We start from the raw sequence: 24,484 nt of genomic DNA, 5'->3' as shown, positions 1-24,484 counted from the left end.
AGTGTTCCATACCATTCCATTGATTCTGTTCCAGTCATTACCAGAAGCCCATCCTCCCCAATTAAGGTGCCACCAACCTCCTGCGACACACACACACTGCACACTAACAAGAGGAGAGACTTTTTGCACCTCAGAGACTATCTTGCACTGACTCACCACACATCGAATCCAATAACACACACACACACACCAATGCTGCTGTTCTGTATACTATTTATTCAACTACGCGACCAAAACACTATCAACTCCATATTTGTAAATTAAGTCCTAGCTGACATATTTAATTTATAATCTATACTGTACCTCCTATTATGTACATAGCAGTTGTATTACTATCCATATTACCATTTCATTACAATGAATCAATAATGAATCAATATTGTACTACAGTGTTGAGGGAGCTAGCAGGAAAGCATTTCACTGCACCTTTTAGACCTGCTGTAAACTGTGTATGTGACCAATAACATGTGATGTTTTATATGATTTGGAAGAGAAGGGAGAGCTCCTGCACGCGTCCTAGATTCTCTCCCTGCAGTTTACACATGCAGGAGGCCAGTGGAATGGAACACTGTTGTTCGTATTCTGTCCACATCTGGGAGGTGTGTGTAGTGGTGGAGGTCCTGGTGGAGGAGTGTGTAGTGGTGGAGGAGTGTGTAGTGGTGGAGGAGTGTGTAGTGGTAGAGGTCCCGGGGGAGGTGTGTGTAGTGGTGGAGGTCCTGGTGGAGGAGTGTGTAGTGGTGGAGGTCCTGGTGGAGGTCCTGGTGGAGGAGTGTGTAGTGGTGGAGGAGTGTGTAGTGGTGGAGGGAGTGTGTAGTGGTGGAGGTCCTGGTGGAGGAGTGTGTAGTGGTGGAGGTCCTGGTGGAGGACAGTGTAGTGGTGGAGGTCCTGGTGGAGGTCCTGGTGGAGGAGTGTGTAGTGGTGGAGGAGTGTGTAGTGGTGGAGGGAGTGTGTAGTGGTGGAGGTCCTGGTGGAGGAGTGTGCAGTGGTGGAGGTCCTGGTGGAGGAGTGTGTAGTGGTGGAGGAGTGTGTAGTGGTGGAGGGAGTGTGTAGTGGTGGAGGTCCTGGTGGAGGAGTGTGCAGTGGTGGAGGTCCTGGTGGAGGAGTGTGTAGTGGTGGAGGTCCTGGTGGAGGACGGTGTAGTGGTGGAGGAGTGTGTAGTGGTGGAGGTGTGTGTAGTGGTGGTGGTCCTGGTGGAGGAGCGTGTAGTGGTGGAGGTCCTGGTGGAGGACGGTGTAGTGGTGGTGGTCCTGGTAGAGGAGTGTGTAGTGGTGGCGGTCCTGGTGGAGGAGTGTGTAGTGGTGGAGGTCCTGGTGGAGGACGGTGTAGTGGTGGAGGTCCTGGTGGAGGACGGTGTAGTGGTGGAGGTCCTGGTGGAGGACGGTGTAGTGGTGGAGGTCCTGGTGGAGGACGGTGTAGTGGTGGAGGTCCTGATGGCGTGATGGCGGTCCTGGTGGAGGAGTGTGTAGTGGTGGAGGTCCTGGTGGAGGACGGTATAGTGGTGGAGGTCCTGGTGGAGGACGGTGTAGTGGTGGAGGTCCTGGTGGAGGACGGTGTAGTGGTGGAGGTCCTGGTGGAGGAGTGTGTAGTGGTGGAGGTCCTGGTAGAGGAGTGTGTAGTGGTGGAGGTCCTGGTAGAGGAGTGTGTAGTGGTGGAGGTATTCTATGATTTGAAACAGGAGGAGCAGGTCCTGCCACTGCCAGAGTTTAATTGGGGGGAGATGGTGTCAGGGACTTCTGATTGGAGAAAATCGTTCTCGTTGGCGATGATGTGCTTCACCAGACAGTTAGCTGCTTCATCTATATTAATATTCTCCTAGAGAGAGAGAGAGAGAGAGAGAGAGAGAGAGAGAGAGAGAGAGAGAGAGAGAGAGAGAGAGAGAGAGAGAGAGAGAGGGGGGAAGAGAGAGAGAGAGAGAAAGAAAGAGAGAGAGAGAAAGAGAGAGAGGAAGAAAGAGAGAGAAAGAAAGAGAGAGAGAGAAAGAGAGAGAGGAAGAAAGAGAGAGAGAGAGAGAGAGAGAGAGAGAGAGAGAGAGGAAGAGAGCGAGAGAGAGAGCGAGAGAGAGAGCGAGAGAGAGGAAAAAAACAATACATTAATTTGATTAATTACTGTCCAACTCCAAGACCACTGCATACAGTATGTGTGAATAAGTTGGTTCTGTTTCTGTGTGTATGTGAGTGTATTACTGTGGCTGTGAGTGTATTACTGTGGCTGTGAGTGTATTACTGTGTCTGTGAGTGTATTACTGTGTCTGTGAGTGTATTACTGTGGCTGTGAGTATATTACTGTGTCTGTGAGTATATTACTGTGTCTGTGAGTGTATTACTGTGGATGTGAGTGTATTACTGTGGCTGTGAGTGTATTACTGTGTCTGTGAGTGTATTACTGTGTCTGTGAGTGTATTACTGTGGCTGTGAGTGTATTACTGTGTCTGTGAGTGTATTACTGTGGCTGTGAGTGTATTGTTGTGTCTGAGTGTATTGTTGTGTCTGAGTGTATTGTTGTGGTTGTGAGTGTATTGCTGTGTCTGTGAGTGTATTGCTGTGTCTGTGAGTATATGTCTCTTCAGTAGTGTCAGTGTATTGCTGTGTCTGTGAGTGTATTGAACCCACTGTCTGGCAGTACAAGCGCCATGTCTGTGAGTGTATTGTACAGTGACTGTGAGTATTGCTGTGTCTGTGAGTGTATTGCTGTGTCTGTGAGTGTATTGTTGTGTCTGTGAGTGTATTGTTGTGGCTGTGAGTGTATTGTTGTGGCTGTGAGTGTATTGTTGTGGCTGTGAGTGTATTGTTGTGGCTGTGAGTGTATTGTTGTGTCTGTGAGTGTATTGTTGTGTCTGTGAGTGTATTGTTGTGTCTGTGAGTGTATTGTTGTGTCTGTGAGTGTATTGTTGTGTCTGTGAGTGTATTGATGTGTCTGTGAGTGTATCGATGTGTCTGTGAGTGTATTGATGTGTCTGTGAGTGTATTGATGTGTCTGTGAGTGTATTGTTGTGTCTGTGAGTGTGTTGTTGTGTCTGTGAGTGTGTTGTTGTGTCTGTGAGTGTGTCTCTTCAGTAGTGTCAGTGTGACGTTTTGATGCTGTGAAATAAAAGTTGGTATCCATCAATCAAACTCAAACACTCACAGACACACAGACGCATACACAGAGGCACACAACGACACAGACACACAGACACATACACAGAGGCACACAACGACACAGACACACAGACACATACACAGAGGCACACAACGACACAGACACACAGACACATACACAGAGGCACACAACGACAGAGACACACAGACGCATACACAGAGGCACACAACGACAGAGACACACAGACGCATACACAGAGGCACACAACGACACAGACACACAGACACACACAACGACACAGACACACAGACACATACACAGAGGCACACAACGACACAGACACACAGACACATACACAGAGGCACACAACGACACAGACACACAGACGCATACACAGAGGCACACAACGACACAGACACACAGACACATACACAGAGGCACACAACGACACAGACACACAGACGCATACACAGAGGCACACAACGACACAGACACACAGACACATACACAGAGGCACACAATGACACATACACACAGACACATACACAGAGGCACACAACGACACATACACACAGACACATACACAGAGGCACACAACGACACAGACACACAGACACATACACAGAGGCACACAACGACACAGACACACAGAGGCATACACAGAGGCACACAACGACACAGACACACAGACACATACACAGAGGCACACAACGACACAGACACACAGAGGCACACAACGACACAGACACACAGACACATACACAGAGGCACACAACGACACAGACACACAGAGGCACACAACGACACAGACACACAGACACATACACAGAGGCACACAACGACACAGACACACAGACACACAGACACATACACAGAGGCACACAACGACACAGACACACAGACACATACACAGAGGCACACAACGACACAGACACACACACAGAGGCACACAACGACACAGACACACAGACGCATACACAGAGGCACACAACGACACAGACACACAGACACATACACAGAGGCACACAACGACACAGACACACAGACGCATACACAGAGGCACACAACGACACAGACACACAGACACATACACAGAGGCACACAATGACACATACACACAGACACATACACAGAGGCACACAACGACACATACACACAGACACATACACAGAGGCACACAACGACACAGACACACAGACACATACACAGAGGCACACAACGACACAGACACACAGAGGCATACACAGAGGCACACAACGACACAGACACACAGACACATACACAGAGGCACACAACGACACAGACACACAGAGGCACACAACGACACAGACACACAGACACATACACAGAGGCACACAACGACACAGACACACAGAGGCACACAACGACACAGACACACAGACACATACACAGAGGCACACAACGACACAGACACACAGAGGCACACAACGACACAGACACACAGACACATACACAGAGGCACACAACGACACAGACACACAGAGGCACACAACGACACAGACACACAGACACATACACAGAGGCACACAACGACACAGACACACAGACACATACACAGAGGCACACAACGACACAGACACACAGAGGCACACAACGACACAGACACACAGACGCATACACAGAGGCACACAACGACACAGACACACAGAGGCACACAACGACACAGACACACAGACGCATACACAGAGGCACACAACGACACATACACACAGACACATACACAGAGGCACACAACGACACAGACACACAGACACACAGACACATACACAGAGGCACACAACGACACAGACACACTCATTCACTCACGGGTTGATGTGCAGTGACAAATCTGCATCTTCTACCTATTGCAACGGTTTGATAATGAGACTAAAACACCAATCCACACGTTAATAATTTGGTGTGGTTTCTGTAACGAAGCCTTCGGGGTTGAGGTGAACTATGGGTTCAAGTCAGGAGAGGACAGGGTCAGTGATCACTAATGAGAAGTTAATGAGAGGGAGAACATTTAGGACAGGGATAAAAGTCTACAGTCTGATTTTAGAACATTTCAAGCCTCCAACAGCTGCTTCGCCAGCGACACACACGTACAACACACACACACGCACACACCCGCGCACACACACACGCAGACACAGTCTTCCTCAGACCATGGGGTGAGTTGGGCAGCAGAATTAATTAGTTGAATATTGAATCTTCATGAGGTCCTTTATCAGCTTGCTCAGCAGGATGTGACATAGTGTAGTCTACAGCAGACTTCCTCTCTAATAACATCTTACATTACCACACAGAGAGAGAGAGAGAGAGAGAGAGAGAGAGAGAGAGAGAGAGAGAGAGAGAGAGAGAGAGAGAGAGAGAGAGACAGAGAGAGACAGAGAGAGACAGAGAGAGAGAGAGAGACAGAGAAAGACAGAGAAAGACAGAGAGAGAGAGAGAGAGAGAGAGAGAGAGAGAGAGAGAGAGAGAGAGAGAGACAGAGAGAGACAGAGAGAGAGTGTCTAATGTTTACTGTTAATTTTTTATTGTTTATTTCACTTTTGTTTATTATCTACTTCACTTGCTTTGGCAATGTTAACATATGTTTCCCATGCCAATAAAGCCCTTAAATTGAAGTTGGATTGAGAGAAAGACAGAGAGAGCGAGAGAGAGACAGATAGAGAGACAGAGAGATATAGAGAGAGACAGGGAGAGAGACACAGAGAGAGAGAGAGATATCCTTTATAGACTCTTGTAATAGGCTTATATCACCACAAATAATAGACATACAAAAATAAAACAAAATTCAGAAAGGGTTCATGTAACAGAGGGGCTTTATCTAATAGCAGGCACATGACTGGTCCACACACACACATCTCAAAGCTCTTTCTGAGAAAATCAGTCATTTGCGTCATCTTGCGTATCCACTAAGACGTGAAGAGAAACACGTCGTCATGGAGTCTTCAGGGAGATGGACCGGACAACTCAACACCACTGGAAGGATCAAGGACTTGTCTTAATGTTCTGCACACCCCTCTCTACATCACTGTCTATAGCACGCCATACACCCCTCTCTACATCACTGTCTATAGCACGCCATACACCCCTCTCTACACCACTGTCTATAGCACGCCATACATCCCTCTCTACATCACTGTCTATAGCACTCCATACACCCCTCTCTACATCACTGTCTATAGCACGCCATACACCCCTCTCTACATCACTGTCTATAGCACGCCATACACCCCTCTCTACATCACTGTCTATAGCACGCCATACACCCCTCTCTACATCACTGTCTATAGCACGCCATACACCCCTCTCTACATCACTGTCTATAGCACGCCATACACCCCTCTCTTCATCACTGTCTATAGCACGCCATACACCCCTCTCTACATCACTGTCTATAGCACGCCATACACCCCTCTCTACATCACTGTCTATAGCACGCCATACACCCCTCTCTACATCACTGTCTATAGCACGCCATACACCCCTCTCTACATCACTGTCTATAGCACGCCATACACCCCTCTCTACATCACTGTCTATAGCACGCCATACACCCCTCTCTACATCACTGTCTATAGCACGCCATACACTCCTCTCTACATCACTGTCTATAGCACGCCATACACCCCTCTCTACATCACTGTCTATAGCACTCCATACACCCCTCTCTACATCACTGTCTATAGCACGCCATACACTCCTCTCTACATCACTGTCTATAGCACGCCATACACCCCTCTCTACATCACTGTCTATAGCACGCCATACACCCCTCTCTACACCACTGTCTATAGCACGCCATGCACCCCTCTCTACATCACTGTCTATAGCACGCCATACACCCCTCTCTACACCACCGTCTATAGCACTCCATACACCCCTCTCTACACCACTGTCTATAGCACGCCATACACCCCTCTCTACATCACTGTCTATAGCACGCCATACACCCCTCTCTACATCACTGTCTATAGCACGCCATACACCCCTCTCTACATCACTGTCTATAGCACGCCATACACCCCTCTCTACATCACTGTCTATAGCACGCCATACACCCCTCTCTACATCACTGTCTATAGCACGCCATACACCCCTCTCTACATCACTGTCTATAGCACTCCATACACCCCTCTCTACATCACTGTCTATAGCACGCCATACACTCCTCTCTACACCACTGTCTATAGCACGCCATACACCCCTCTCTACATCACTGTCTATAGCACGCCATACACCCCTCTCTACATCACTGTCTATAGCACGCCATACACCCCTCTCTACATCACTGTCTATAGCACGCCATACACCCCTCTCTACACCACTGTCTATAGCACGCCATGCACCCCTCTCTACATCACTGTCTATAGCACGCCATACACCCCTCTCTACACCACTGTCTATAGCACTCCATACACCCCTCTCTACACCACTGTCTATAGCACGCCATACACCCCTCTCTACATCACTGTCTATAGCACTCCATACAACCCTCTCTACATCACTGTCTATAGCACGCCATACACCCCTCTCTACAACACTGTCTATAGCACTCCATACACCCCTCTCTACATCACTGTCTATAGCACGCCATACACCCCTCTCTACATCACTGTCTATAGCACGCCATACACCCCTCTCTACACCACTGTCTATAGCACGCCATACACCCCTCTCTACATCACTGTCTATAGCACTCCATACACCCCTCTCTACACCACTGTCTATAGCACGCCATACACCCCTCTACATCACTGTCTATAGCACGCCATACACCCCTCTCTACATCACTGTCTATAGCACGCCATACACCCCTCTCTACATCACTGTCTATAGCACGCCATACACCCCTCTCTACATCACTGTCTATAGCACGCCATACACCCCTCTCTACACCACTGTCTATAGCACGCCATACACCCCTCTCTACATCACTGTCTATAGCACTCCATACACCCCTCTCTACACCACTGTCTATAGCACTCCATACACCCCTCTCTACACCACTGTCTATAGCACGCCATACACCCCTCTCTACATCACTGTCTATAGCACGCCATACACCCCTCTCTACATCACTGTCTATAGCACGCCATACACCCCTCTCTACATCACTGTCTATAGCACGCCATACACCCCTCTCTACACCACTGTCTATAGCACGCCATACACCCCTCTCTACATCACTGTCTATAGCACTCCATACACCCCTCTCTACACCACTGTCTATAGCACTCCATACACCCCTCTCTACACCACTGTCTATAGCACGCCATACACCCCTCTCTACATCACTGTCTATAGCACTCCATACACCCCTCTCTACACCACTGTCTATAGCACTCCATACACCCCTCTCTACACCACTGTCTATAGCACGCCATACACCCCTCTCTACATCACTGTCTATAGCACTCCATACACCCCTCTCTACACCACTGTCTATAGCACGCCATACACCCCTCTCTACACCACTGTCTATAGCACTCCATACACCCCTCTCTACACCACTGTCTATAGCACGCCATACACCCCTCTCTACATCACTGTCTATAGCACGCCATACACCCCTCTCTACACCACTGTCTATAGCACGCCATACACCCCTCTCTACATCACTGTCTATAGCACTCCATACACCCCTCTATACACCACTGTCTATAGCACGCCATACACCCCTCTCTACATCACTGTCTATAGCACTCCATACACCCCTCTCTACATCACTGTCTATAGCACTCCATACACCCCTCTCTACACCACTGTCTATAGCACGCCATACACCCCTCTCTACATCACTGTCTATAGCACTCCATACACCCCTCTCTACATCACTGTCTATAGCACGCCATACACCCCTCTCTACACCACTGTCTATAGCACGCCATACACCTCTACACCACTGTCTATAGCACTCCATACACCCCTCTCTACACCACTGTCTATAGCACGCCATACACCCCTCTCTACACCACTGTCTATAGCACGCCATACACCCTCTCTACATCACTGTCTATAGCACGCCATACACCCTCTCTACACCACTGTCTATAGCACGCCATACACCCCTCTCTACACCACTGTCTATAGCACGCCATACACCCTCTCTCTACACCACTGTCTATAGCACGCCATACACCCCTCTCTACACCACTGTCTATAGCACTCCATACACCCTCTCTACACCACTGTCTATATCACGCCATACACCCTCTCTACACCACTGTCTATAGCACGCCATACACCCCTCTCTACACCACTGTCTATAGCACTCCATACACCCCTCTCTACACCACTGTCTATAGCACGCCATACACCCCTCTCTACACCACTGTCTATAGCACTCCATACACCCCTCTCTACACCACTGTCTATAGCACTCCATACACCCCTCTCTACACCACTGTCTATAGCACTCCATACACCCCTCTCTACACCACTGTCTATAGCACGCCATACACCCCTCTCTACATCACTGTCTATAGCACGCCATACACCCCTCTCTACACCACTGTCTATAGCACGCCATACACCCCTCTCTACACCACTGTCTATAGCACGCCATACACCCCTCTCTACACCACTGTCTATAGCACGCCATACACCCCTCTCTACACCACTGTCTATAGCACGCCATACACCCCTCTCTACACCACTGTCTATAGCACTCCATACACCCCTCTCTACACCACTGTCTATAGCACGCCATACACCCCTCTCTACACCACTGTCTATAGCACGCCATATACCCCTCTCTACACCACTGTCTATAGCACTCCATACACCCCTCTCTACACCACTGTCTATAGCACGCCATACACCCCTCTCTACACCACTGTCTATAGCACGCCATACACCCCTCTCTACACCACTGTCTATAGCACGCCATACACCCCTCTCTACACCACTGTCTATAGCACTCCATACACGGCTCTCTACACCACTGTCTATAGCACGCCATACACCCCTCTCTAAACCACTGTCTATGGCACTCCATACACCCCTCTCTACACCACTGTCTATAGCACTCCATACACCTCTCTCTACACCACTGTCTATAGCACGCCATACACCACTCTCCACTCACCACTCCATAGCCCTCTATACATCACTCTATATCACTCTACACATCCCTCTACACATCACTCTATATCCCTCTATACATCACTCTATATCCCTCTCTACATCACTCTATATCCCTCTATACATCACTCTATATCCCTCTATTCATCACTCTATATCCCTCTACACATCACTCTATATCCCTCTCTACATCACTCTACATGGCTCTACACATCCCTCTCTATCACTCTACACATCACTCTATATCCCTCTCTAAATCACTCTATATCCCTCTATACATCACTCTATATCCCTCTATACATCGCTCTACACATCCCTCTCTATCACTCTATACATCACTCTATATCCCTCTCTACACATCACTCTATATCCCTCTCTACATCACTCTATATCCCTCTCTACATCACTCTATATCCCTCTATACATCACTCTATATCCCTCTATACATCACTCTATATCCCTCTATACATCACTCTATATCCCTCTATACATCACTCTATATCCCTCTATACATCAATCTATATCCCTCTACACATCACTCTATATCCCTCTACACATCACTCTATATCCCTCTATACATCACTCTACATCCCTCTACACATCACTCTACATCCCTCTACACATCACTCTATATCCCTCTATACATCACTCTATATCCCTCTATACATCACTCTATATCCCTCTATACATCACTCTATATCCCTCTATACATCACTCTATATCCCTATATACATCACTCTATATCCCTCTATACATCACTCTATATCCCTCTATACATCACTCTATATCCCTCTATACATCACTCTACATCGCTCTATATCCCTCTATACATCACTCTATATCCCTCTATACATCACTCTATATCCCTCTATACATCACTCTATATCCCTCTATACATCACTCTATATCCCTCTATACATCACTCTATATCCCTATATACATCACTCTATATCCCTCTATACATCACTCTATATCCCTCTATACATCACTCTATATCCCTCTATACATCACTCTATATCCCTCTATACATCACTCTACATCGCTCTATATCCCTCTATACATCACTCTATATCCCTCTATACATCACTCTATATCCCTCTATACATCACTCTATATCCCTCTATACATCACTCTATATCCCTCTATACATCACTCTATATCCCTCTACACATCACTCTATATCCCTCTATACATCACTCTATATCCCTCTACACATCACTCTATATCCCTCTATACATCGCTCTACACATCACTCTATATCCCTCTACACATCACTCTATATCCCTCTATACATCACTCTATATCCCTCTATACATCACTCTATATATCACTCTATATCCCTCTATACATCACTCTATATCCCTCTATACATCACTCTATATCCCTCTATACATCACTCTATATCCCTCTACACATCACTCTATATCCCTCTACACATCACTCTATATCCCTCTATACATCACTCTATATCCCTCTATACATCACTCTATATCCCTCTATACATCACTCTATATCCCTCTATACATCACTCTACATCGCTCTACACATCCTCTATCATCACTCTATATCCCTCTACACATCACTCTATATCCCTCTACACATCACTCTATATCCCTCTCTACATCACTCTATATCCCTCTATACATCACTCTATATCCCTCTACACATCACTCTATATCCCTCTCTACATCGCTCTACACATCCCTCTCTATCACTCTATATCCCTCTCTACATCACTCTATATCCCTCTATACATCACTCTATATCCCTCTATACATCGCTCTACACATCCCTCTCTATCACTCTATATCCCTCTACACATCACTCTATATCCCTCTACACATCCCTCTACACATCACTCTATATCCCTCTATACATCACTCTATATCCCTCTATACATCACTCTATACATCACTCTATATCCCTCTCTACATCACTCTATATCCCTCTACACATCACTCTATATCCCTCTACACATCACTCTATATCCCTCTATACATCACTCTATATCCCTCTATACATCACTCTATATCCCTCTATACATCACTCTATATCCCTCTATACATCACTCTATATCCCTCTCTACATCACTCTATATCCCTCTATACATCACTCTACATCGCTCTACACATCACTCTATATCCCTCTACACATCACTCTATATCCCTCTCTACATCACTCTATATCCCTCTATACATCACTCTATATCCCTCTATTCATCACTCTATATCCCTCTACACATCACTCTATATCCCTCTCTACATCACTCTACATCGCTCTACACATCCCTCTCTATCACTCTACACATCACTCTATATCCCTCTCTAAATCACTCTATATCCCTCTATACATCGCTCTACACATCCCTCTATACATCACTCTATATTCCTCTCTATATCCCTCTATACATCACTCTATATCCCTCTATACATCACTCTATATTCCTCTATACATCACTCTATATCCCTATATACATCACTCTATATCCCTCTATACATCACTCTACATCGCTCTATATCCCTCTATACATCACTCTATATCCCTCTATACATCACTCTATATCCCTCTATACATCACTCTATATCCCTCTATACATCACTCTATATCCCTCTATACATCACTCTACATCGCTCTATATCCCTCTATACATCACTCTATATCCCTCTATACATCACTCTATATCCCTCTATACATCACTCTATATCCCTCTATACATCACTCTATATCCCTCTATACATCACTCTACATCGCTCTATATCCCTCTATACATCACTCTATATCCCTCTATACATCACTCTATATCCCTCTATACATCACTCTATATCCCTCTATACATCACTCTATATCCCTCTATACATCACTCTATATCCCTCTATACATCACTCTACATCGCTCTATATCCCTCTATACATCACTCTATATCCCTCTATACATCACTCTATATCCCTCTATACATCACTCTATATCCCTCTACACATCACTCTATATCCCTCTATACATCACTCTATATCCCTCTACACATCACTCTATATCCCTCTATACATCGCTCTACACATCCCTCTCTATCACTCTATACATCACTCTATATCCCTCTACACATCACTCTATATCCCTCTACACATCACTCTATATCCCTCTATACATCACTCTATATCCCTCTATACATCACTCTATATCCCTCTATACATCACTCTATCCCTCTATACATCACTCTATCCCTCTATACATCACTCTATATCCCTCTATACATCACTCTATATCCCTCTATACATCACTCTATATCCCTCTACACATCACTCTATATCCCTCTACACATCACTCTATATCCCTCTACACATCACTCTATATCCCTCTATACATCACTCTATATCCCTCTATACATCACTCTATATCCCTCTATACATCACTCTATATCCCTCTATACATCACTCTATATCCCTCTCTACATCACTCTATATCCCTCTATACATCACTCTACATCGCTCTACACATCACTCTACATCCCTCTACACATCACTCTATATCCCTCTACACATCACTCTATATCCCTCTACACATCACTCTATATCCCTCTCTACATCACTCTATATCCCTCTATACATCACTCTATATCCCTCTACACATCACTCTATATCCCTCTCTACATCGCTCTACACATCCCTCTCTATCACTCTACACATCACTCTATATCCCTCTCTACATCACTCTATATCCCTCTATACATCACTCTATATCCCTCTATACATCGCTCTACACATCCCTCTCTATCACTCTATACATCACTCTATATCCCTCTACACATCACTCTATATCCCTCTATACATCACTCTATATCCCTCTACACATCACTCTATATCCCTCTCTACATCACTCTATATCCCTCTATACATCACTCTATATCCCTCTATACATCACTCTATATCCCTCTATACATCACTCTATATCCCTCTATACATCACTCTATATCCCTCTATACATCACTCTATATCCCTCTATACATCAATCTATATCCCTCTACACATCACTCTATATCCCTCTACACATCACTCTATATCCCTCTATACATCACTCTATATCCCTCTCTACATCACTCTATATCCCTCTCTACATCACTCTATATCCCTCTATACATCACTCTATATCCCTCTATACATCACTCTACATCGCTCTATACATCACTCTATATCCCTCTATACATCACTCTATATCCCTCTATACATCACTCTATATCCCTCTATACATCACTCTATATCCCTCTCTACATCACTCTATATCGCTCTACACATCACTCTATATCCCTCTATACATCACTCTATATCCCTCTATACATCACTCTATATCCCTCTATACATCACTCTATATCCCTCTATACATCACTCTACATCGCTCTATACATCACTCTATATCCCTCTATACATCACTCTATATCCCTCTATACATCACTCTATATCCCTCTCTACATCACTCTATATCACTCTACACATCACTCTATATCCCTCTATACATCACTCTATATCCCTCTACACATCCCTCTCTATCACTCTATACATCACTCTATATCCCTCTACACATCACTCTATACATCACTCTATATCCCTCTATACATCTCTCTATATCCCTCTATACATCCCTCTCTATCACTCTCTACATCACTCTATATCCCTCTATACATCACTCTATATCCCTCTACACATCCCTCTCTATCACTCTCTACATCACTCTATATCCCTCTATACATCACTCTATATCCCTCTATACATCCCTCTCTATCACTCTCTACATCACTCTATATCCCTCTATACATCACTCTATATCTCTCTATACATCACTCTACATCGCTCTACACATCCCTCTCTATCGCTCTATACATCCCTCTCTATCACTCTCTACATCACTCTATATCCCTCTATACATCACTCTACATCGCTCTACACATCCCTCTCTATCACTCTCTTGTATTTGAGTGAAGAGGCTGAATGCTTCATGCGGTTCAATTTCCATTCCAAAGAGTTGTCTCCTCATTTCTGCCCTCTTCCTCTTCCACTCCTTAATCCAACTGGAAAGGTGAAAGTCTATGTAGAACTACCTTCTGGAAAGAACAAAGGCAGTCAGATAGGGACAACTTTTCAGAAATAAAATGCAGCTGCATAAATCTGGTAACCCACGGCAACGACCTTTCACCTTCTTATGACTCTCAGAATGTAGAGCTCCACTGGCACACTGGGTTTCCGGGACAGGAGAGTGGTGTGTGTGTGATCCAACTGACAGTGCTCACTTTCAGTTCATTTGTGAAATTCCAGAGCTGTACAAGGTGCCATGACTCCATCGCATGTGAGCCGGCTGGGGCTGTATACCGTTTATACCATATACCTGGGTATTTCAATAGCGTTTTCAAACATTTCAAAATGTCAAATAAATTGTGTGGAGGTTGCGTGCTAAATGATCTCCAGCTCCGGGCTCCAGCTATGCATAGTGTTGCTAACTTGGTAGCTAAGTGGCTAGATATCAACATCAAGCTTCTTGGTTACAGCAGAATCATTGAATCCCCTCCTGAATCAAGATCCATGTTTCCTAAATTGTTTTTGCGTCAATTTTTTTATATTTTTATATAATAATAATAGCTCCACTGTGTGTGCACTTCCGGTAATACCGTATACCACGGTATGGTACAGAAATGGATTGAACATCTGGACACCACCCAACTCTACATGGGAGTGTGTGTGTGTCAGTGTGTTAACAATATGTACGGAGGTATGAGTGTGTGTGGAGGTTTGGTAAGACATTCTCATGAATCTACTTCTGTGTGTGTACGTGTGTGTGTGTCTGTGTTCTTACCTTGGCAGAGGTCTCGTACCATCCCACAAAGCCGTTCTCCTGACAGAATTTCTCCATCTGGATCCCATTGTTGGTCAGCACGTCCTGCCCCTGGTCGCACTTATTAGCCAATAACACAGCAGCCACATTTTTCCCATTGGCCAGCGTGAGTTTAGAGTCCAGGTCCTCCTTCCACTTGGTGACGGCCTCGAAGGAGGACGGCCGCGTCATGTCAAACACGATGAACGCCCCCATGGCCTCACGGTAGTAGACCCGGGTCATGTTCCCAAACCGCTCCTGACCTGACACACACACACACACACACACACACACACACGCACGCACACACACACACACACACACACACACACACACACACACACACACACAGTATTGTTAGTACTGATAGCAGGACTAAACGCTATACCTTAGCCTTGTGATAAAACATGTGTCTTGTTGCCACACCACCCCTGACCCTAATACCATATCATAAGCCCTGGTAACACCACTGAGATGAAGGTTACTTTAGGCTGTAAACAACCGTTTGCCTCAGGGCAAAGAGTCGACTACACAGTCCTAGTCACACTGTTCTAGGCCCTCTCCTATTCTCGCTATACACCAAGTCACTTGGCTCTGTCATAACCTCACATGGTCTCTCCTGTCATTGCTATGCAGACGACACACAATTAATCTTCTCCTTTCCCCCTTCTGATGACCAGGTGGCGAATCGCATCTCTGCATGTCTGGCAGACATATCAGTGTGGATGACGGATCACCACCTCAAGCTGAACCTCGGCAAGACGGAGCTGCTCTTCCTCCCGGGGAAGGACTGCCCGTTCCATGATCTCGCCATCACGGTTGACAACTCCATTGTGTCCTCCTCCCAGAGCGCTAAGAACCTTGGCGTGATCCTGGACAACACCCTGTCGTTCTCAACTAACATCAAGGCGGTGGCCCGTTCCTGTAGGTTCATGCTCTACAACATCCGCAGAGTACGACCCTGCCTCACACAGGAAGCGGCGCAGGTCCTAATCCAGGCACTTGTCATCTCCCGTCTGGACTACTGCAACTCGCTGTTGGCTGGGCTCCCTGCCTGTGCCATTAAACCCCTACAACTCATCCAGAACGCCGCAGCCCGTCTGGTGTTCAACCTTCCCAAGTTCTCTCACGTCACCCCGCTCCTCCGCTCTCTCCACTGGCTTCCAGTTGAAGCTCGCATCCGCTACAAGACCATGGTGCTTGCCTACGGAGCTGTGAGGGGAACGGCACCTCAGTACCTCCAGGCTCTGATCAGGCCCTACACCCAAACAAGGGCACTGCGTTCATCCACCTCTGGCCTGCTCGCCTCCCTACCACTGAGGAAGTACAGTTCCCGCTCAGCCCAGTCAAAACTGTTCGCTGCTCTGGCCCCCCATGGTGGAACAAACTCCCTCACGACGCCAGGACAGCGGAGTCAATCACCACCTTCCGGAGACTCCTGAAACCCCACCTCTTTAAGGAATACCTAGGATAGGATAAGTAATCCTTCTCACCCCCCCCCCTTTAAGATTTAGATGCACTATTGTAAAGTGACTATTCTACTGGATGTCATAAGGTGAATGCACCAATTTGTAAGTCGCTCTGGATAAGAGCGTCTGCTAAATGACTTAAATGTAATGTAATGTAAATGTTTTTGTTTTATTTACTTTTCTGCTCTTTTGCACACCAGTATCTCTACTTGCACATCATCATCTGCTCATTTATCACTCGTGTTAATCTGATAAATTGTAATTATTTGCTCCTATGGCCTATTTATTGCCTACCTCCTCATGCCTTTTGAACACACTGTATATAGACTTTCTTTTCTCTACTGTGTCATTGAATTGTTTGTGTTATTGGCTTGTTTATTGTTTACTCCATGTGTAACTCTGTGTTGTTGTCTGTGTCACACTGCTTTGCTTTATCTTGGCCAGGTCGCAGTTGAAAATGAGAACTTGTTCTCAACTAGCCTACCTGGTTAAATAAAGGTGTTCTCAACTAGCCTATCTGGTTAAATAAAGGTGTTCTCAACTAGCCTACCTGGTTAAATAAAGGTGTTCTCAACTAGCCTACCTGGTTAAATAAAGGTGTTCTCACCTGGCCTACCTGGTTAAATAAAGGTGTTCTCACCTGGCCTACCTGGTTAAATAAAGGTGTTCTCAACTAGCCTACCTGGTTAAATAAAGGTGTTCTCAACTGGCCTACCTGGTTAAATAAAGGTGTTCTCAACTAGCCTACCTGGTTAAATGAAGGGTTAAATAAAGTTCTCAACTGGCCTACCTGGTTAAATAAAACTAGCCTACCTGTTAAATAAAGTTTCTCAACTAGCCTACCTGGTTAAATAAAGGTGTTCTCAACTAGCCTACCTGGTTAAATAAAACTAGGTGTTCTCAACTAGCCTACCTGGTTAAATAAAGGTGTTCTCAACTAGCCTACCTGGTTAAATAAAGGTGTTCTCAACTAGCCTACCTGGTTAAATAAAGGTGTTCTCAACTAGCCTACCTGGTTAAATAAAGGTGTTCTCAACTAGCCTACCTGGTTAAATAAAGGTGTTCTCAACTAGCCTACCTGGTTAAATAAAGGTGTTCTCAACTAGCCTACCTGGTTAAATAAAGGTGTTCTCAACTAGCCTACCTGGTTAAATAAAGGTGAAATAAAAATGTAAAAACCCTCCATGCTTCACGGTGGGAACCACACATGCGGAGATCATCCGTTCACCTACTCTGTCTATCACAAAGACACGGCATTTGGAACCAATAATCGCAAATTTGGACTCATCAGACCAAAGGACAGATTTCCACCGGTCTAATGTCCATTGCTCGTATTTCTTGGCCCAAGCAAGTCTTTTCTTCTCATTTATGTCCTTTAGTGGTGGTTTCTTTGCAGCAATTTGACCGTGAAGGCCTGATTCATGCAGTCTCCTCTGAACAGTTGATGTTGAGATGTGTCTGTTACTTGAACTCTGTGAAGCATTTATTTGGCTGAAATTTGTGAGGCTGGTAAATAATGAACTTATCCTCTGCAGCAGAAGTAACTCTGGGTCTTCCTTTCCTGTGAGGGTCCTCATGAGAGCCAGTTTCATCATAGCACTTGATGGTTTATGTGACTGTACTTGAAGAAACTTTAAGAGTTATTGAAATTTTCCAGATTGACTGACCTTCATGTCTTAAAGTAATGATGAACTGTCGTTTGTCTTTGCTTATTTGAGCTGTTCTTGCCATAATATGGACTTGGTATTTTACCAAATAGGGCTATCTTCTGAATACCACCCTACCTTCTCACAACACAACTGATTGGCTCAACGCATTAAGAAGGAAAGAAATTAACTTTGAACAAGGCACACCTGTTAATTGAAATGCATTCCAGGTGACTACCTCATAGAGAGAGAGAGAGAGAGAGAGAGAGAGAGAGAGAGAGAGAGAAAGAGGCAGCCCACCAGAGAGTGAGAAAAATAGGGAGCCCACCAGAGAGAGAGAGAGAGGGAGCCCACCAGAGAGAAAGAGGGAGCCCACCAGAGAGAAAGAGGGAGCCCACCAGAGAGAAAGAGGGAGCCCACCAGAGAGAAAGAGGCAGCCCACCAGAGAGAAAGAGGCAGCCCACCAGAGAGAAAGAGGGAGCCCACCAGAGAGAAAGAGGGAGCCCACCAGAGAGAAAGAGGGAGCCCACCAGAGAGAAAGAGGGAGCCCACCAGAGAGAAAGAGGGAGCCCACCAGAGAGAAAGAGGGAGCCCACCAGAGAGAAAGAGGGAGCCCACCAGAGAGAAAGAGGGAGCCCACCAGAGAGAAAGAGGGAGACCGCCAGAGAGAGAGAGGGAGCCCACCAGAGAGAAAGAGGGAGCCCACCAGAGAGAGAGAAAGAGGGAGCTCACCAGAGTGAGAGAAAGAGGGAGCTCACCAGAGTGAGAGAAAGAGGGAGACCACCAGAGAGTGAGAGAAAGAAGGAGACCACCAGAGAGTGAGAGAAAGAGGGAGCCCACCAGAGAGAGAGAGAGAAAGAGGGAGCCCACCAGAGAGAGAGAGAGAGGGAGCCCACCAGAGAGAGAGAGAGAGAGGGAGCCCACCAGAGAGAGAGAGAAAGAGGGAGCCCACCAGAGAGAGAGAGAAAGAGGGAGCCCACCAGAGAGAGAGAAAGAGGGAGCCCACCAGAGAGAGAGAAAGAGGGAGACCACCAGAGAGAGAGAGAAAGAGGAAGACCACCAGAGAGAGAAAGAGGAAGACCACCAGAGAGAGAAAGAGGAAGACCACCAGAGAGAGGGAGGTCATAGGTGTGTAAATTCCTCTGCTTACAGCAGTGTAATAAGTGGAATGTGCTACTATGACTCCGTCTCCCATCACTGACTCCCACGGTCACTATGAAAGCTGTTAACCAGTGTGTCCAGATGCTATCAGACTCCTACTGTCATTATCAAAGCTGTTAACCAGTGTGTCCAGATGTTATCACAGACTCCTACTGTCATTATCAAAGCTGTTAACCAGTGTGTCCAGATGTTATCACAGACTCCTACTGTCATTATCAAAGCTGTTAACCAGTGTGTCCAGATGTTATCACAGACTCCTACTGTCATTATCAAAGCTGTTAACCAGTGTGTCCAGATGTTATCACAGACTCCTACTGTCATTATCAAAGCTGTTAACCAGTGTGTTCAGACGTTACTGGACACGGCCATAGTCTTTGATAGGGCCCAATCCCAAATGGACCCAATTAATTTTATCAAGAGAACATCTGGTCATCCCTACTACCGCTGATCTGGCGGACTCACGAAATACAAATCATTTGTTTGTAAATTGAACTATGAACTGTTTGTTACAGTTCATAGAAGGACATCAGTCAAGAGAACTCCTTTCATTAGGCCCTAATATACGGATTTCACATGACTGGTCAGGGGCGCAGCCATAGGTGGGCCTGGGAGGGAATAGGCCCACCCACTTGGGAGCCAGGCCAACCCACTTAGGAGCCAGGCCCAGCCAATTAACATTAAATTCTCTGGCAACAGCTCTGCCTGACATTCCTGCAGTCAGCATGCCAAATGCACAGTGCCTCAAAACATTGTGGCATGGTGTTGTATGACAAAACTGCACATTTTAGAGTGGCCTTTTGTTGTCCCCAGCACAAGGTGCACCTGTGTAATGATCATGCTGTTTAATCAGCTTCTTGATATGCCACACCTGTCAGGATGATGGATTATCATGACAAAGGATAAAATGCTCACTAACAGGGATGTAAACAAATCTGGGCAAAACCTTTGAGAGAAATAAGCTTTTTGTGTACAGTTGTGGCCAAAAGTTGAGAATGACACAAATATTAATGTTCACAAAGTCTGCTGCCTCAGTGTTTTTAGATATTGTCAGATGTTACTATGGAATACTGAAGTATAATTACAAGCATTTCATAAGTGTCAAAGGCTTTTATTGATAATTACATGAAGTTGATGCCAAGAGTCAATATTTGCAGTGTTGACCCTTCTTTTTCAAGAACTCTGCAATCCGGCCCTGGCATGCTGTCAATTAACTTCTGGGCCACATCCTGACTGATGGCAGCACATTCTTGCATAATCAATGCTTGGAGTTTGTCAGAATTTGTGGGTTTTTGTTTGTCCACCCACCTCTTGAGGATTGACCACAACTTCTCAATGGGATAAAGCTCTGGGGAGTTTCCTGGCCATGGACCCAAAATATTGATGTTTTGTTCCCCGAGCCACTTAGTTATCAGTTTTGCCTTATGGCAAGGTGCTCCATCATACTGAAAAAGGCATTGGTCGTCACCAAACTGTTCCTGGATGGTTGGGAGACGTTGCTCTCGGAGGATGTGCTGGTACCATTCTTTATTCATGGCTGTGTCCTTAGGCAAAATTGTGAGTGAGCCCACTCCCTTGGCTGAGAAGCAACCCCACACATGAATGGCCTCAAGATGCACTCACACCTGCCTGCTGCCATTCCTCAGAAAGCTCTGTACTGGTGGTGCCCTGATGCCGCAGCCGAATCAACTTTAGGAGACGTTCCTGGCGCTTGCTGGACTTTCTTGGGCGCCCTGAAGCCTTCTTCACAACAATTGAACCGCTCTCCTTCAAGTTCTTGATGATCCGATAAATGGTTGATTTAGGTGCAATCTTACTGGCAGCAATATCCTTGCCTGTGAAGCCCTTTCTGTGCAAAGCAATGATGACAGCGTGTGTTTCCTTGCAGGTACCATGTTTGACAGAGGAAGAACAATGATTCCAAGCACCACCCTCCTTTTGAAGCTCCCAGTCTGTTATTCTAACTCAATCAACATGACAGAGTGATCTCCAGCCGTGTGTTAACGAGAGAATCACTGACATGTCAGCTCGTCCTTTTGTGGCAGGGCTGAAATGCAGTGGAAATGTTTTTGGGGGATTCAGTTCATTTGCATGGCAAAGAGGGACTCTGCAATTAGTGGCAATTAAGTTGATCACTCTTCATAACATTCTGGAGTATATGCAAATTGCCATCATGCAAATTGAGGCAGCAGACTTTGAAAATGTGTCATTCTGAACTTTTGGCCACGACTGTATGTAAAACTGAGATCTTTGATTTTAGGTCATGAAATCAACACTTTACATGTAGCTTTTATTTTTCATAAATGTATATTTCATTTTTATGAAGTATATTTAAAATCAAATAATTTTAGACTTACTCAAGTAGTATTTTACTGGGTTAGTTTCACTTGAGTACCTGTACCTTTACTTTTACTTAAGTATGACAATGGGTAATTTTTCCACCACTGCCGAGACCTAGACCCTACGCCTTATAAAGGATTGGATTTGATTGATGAAAGCAATACGTTCAAGCTTCCACCTGTTAAATACTCTCAGAACTCCACAAGTACATATGACGTAAGGTCTTGCCTACAGGTACATCTGAGATCGGGCCTGAGATCGGGCCTGGGTGTGACATTCTACAAGTGTATGATCAATAGAGCAAGGATAGTTTAAGCAAAGCACAAACTCCAGTCTGAGTTAACGTCAGCTGGCTACCAGCTGACTACATCAAGCTAAACTGAGAAACCATCCACATGACATTGCTATTTTGGTACGGCGCTCTATTTAAATTGACCACATCGACACACGAGTTCTCCTGACTCAACTGTACTAGCTTAGCGGTTGTTGTTTTCTTCCAAGGCTTTGAAAGCTTGTGATCATGAACTGACGGGAATTAGTCAAAACCCCTGCGTAATGAAGGTTGAGAGCTCTTATCAGAGGCCATTTAAGGCAACACTAAACACTGGGACGTTGCAATGTCTCATGAACACATCCACTTAAATTATGGGTATGAGAAAACAGTTCACAATATCCCTCCAAATTGAGCTGAATGAAGCAATGCATCAATCTATTCTGAATACAATAGGTAGCAGGGCATTCTCGATCCCGGAAGTCTTGTCGGTTCTCATTCACGATAAACCCATTCTGAGCCTCAAATCTCCCTCACGAGTGCGAGACACATGACTGTACATGCAGGCGTGCGCACCGGCTGTACCGGCCAGAGAGTAGAGAACAGAGAGCGCGCACAGAAGCATCAGACGAATTTCTCCAATAACCACCACTCACGTGAGATAAGGCCAATACGCATACGGTGTAATTTAACTACCATCGGTTCCCAACAGCACACGAACATGACTGTTGTGTAATATTAAACATAAAGCTCCCTAAAATGGTTGTATTACATGTTGCCGTCAGTATACAATACATCCAATATTTTTGATACACATACTCCGTTGACCACTCCACAGAACCTAGTAACTACAGTTCTCGCCCGTCTACCCATTCCGCTTCTTACGTTACAACTTTGAAAGCCTTCAAACCTCTTACATTAATGACATGTAATTTATCCAAGTGAGGCCAAATAGCATAACACTAAAACGGGCCTGCCTGACCCCATTGAAGCAGTGTCACGCGTAATGCTTCTCCTACCTGCTATGTCCCAAAGCTGTAGCCGTACGGTTTCATGGTCCCAATTAAGGACCTTCAGGGCGAAGTCCACTCCTATTGTGGCTCGGTAGTTTGGGCTGAAGTTCTGGTGGACATAGCGCTTGATGATGCTAGTCTTGCCCACCCCCAGGTCCCCTATTACCAGGATCTTATAGAGGTGCTCCTTGTGATTGTTCTGCATGGCGACCGCGGAGCGCTCCGGTAGGACATTAATACGCCGTGATGACGGTAGAGAAGAGACTGTGGAGCGGTGTGCTCCAGCGATCCTGAAGGAACGCCCAGAGAAGTGAGGCAGAAGAGGGTAACAGCGGGACCTTGTGACTGGCGTGGCTAAGGCGTGAGAGCTCGCAGCTGGGCTGATCCCATCTGAAGTTCATACAGTTATCTGAAAATGACTTAATTCTGAATAAATGGCAAGACATGCAACGTTCGATCAAGAATATTGAAGTTGAGCACATATAGTTTAAGATTTGCCCAGATGTCAATATATAAAAGTCACTGAACATATTTGTAAAACTTTATTTTTTCAAATTATAA

General features: G+C 45.7%; 1 protein-coding gene across 1 annotated transcript; it reads right to left on the bottom strand.

Annotated features, from left to right (window-relative positions):
• Window positions 1-1,468: 1,468 nt before the first annotated feature.
• On the bottom strand, window positions 1,469-24,233 carry LOC118382222 (ras-related protein Rab-38-like). The gene is made up of 3 exons (XM_052503916.1): window positions 23,930-24,233; window positions 16,009-16,289; window positions 1,469-1,812 (listed from the first exon to the last, which is right to left on the bottom strand). The coding sequence occupies exons 1-3, from the start codon at window positions 24,126-24,128 to the stop codon at window positions 1,660-1,662; spliced, it is 633 nt and encodes a 210-aa protein (XP_052359876.1). The 5' UTR covers window positions 24,129-24,233; the 3' UTR covers window positions 1,469-1,659.
• Between the last annotated feature and the right edge of the window lie 251 nt (window positions 24,234-24,484).

Source organism: Oncorhynchus keta, chromosome 1 (genome assembly GCF_023373465.1).
Source record: "Oncorhynchus keta strain PuntledgeMale-10-30-2019 chromosome 1, Oket_V2, whole genome shotgun sequence".
NCBI classification, from domain to species: domain Eukaryota; kingdom Metazoa; phylum Chordata; class Actinopteri; order Salmoniformes; family Salmonidae; genus Oncorhynchus; species Oncorhynchus keta.
Note: the sequence above shows the minus strand (reverse complement) of the source record. Positions and strands in the feature narration are given on the sequence as shown.

What these genes read in the sequence shown, in the direction of transcription:
- LOC118382222 (XM_052503916.1), bottom strand. Translation starts at nt 24,128, where the DNA reads ATGCAGAACAATCACAAGGAGCACCTCTATAAGATCCTGGTAATAGGG. An exon ending in ACAGCTTTGGGACATAGCAG is followed by an intron (nt 16,290 to 23,929) that starts GTAGGAGAAGCA and finishes TGTGTGTGTCAG; the next exon opens with GTCAGGAGCGGTTTGGGAAC. An exon ending in GGTACGAGACCTCTGCCAAG is followed by an intron (nt 1,813 to 16,008) that starts GTAAGAACACAG and finishes CTCTCTCTCTAG; the next exon opens with GAGAATATTAATATAGATGA.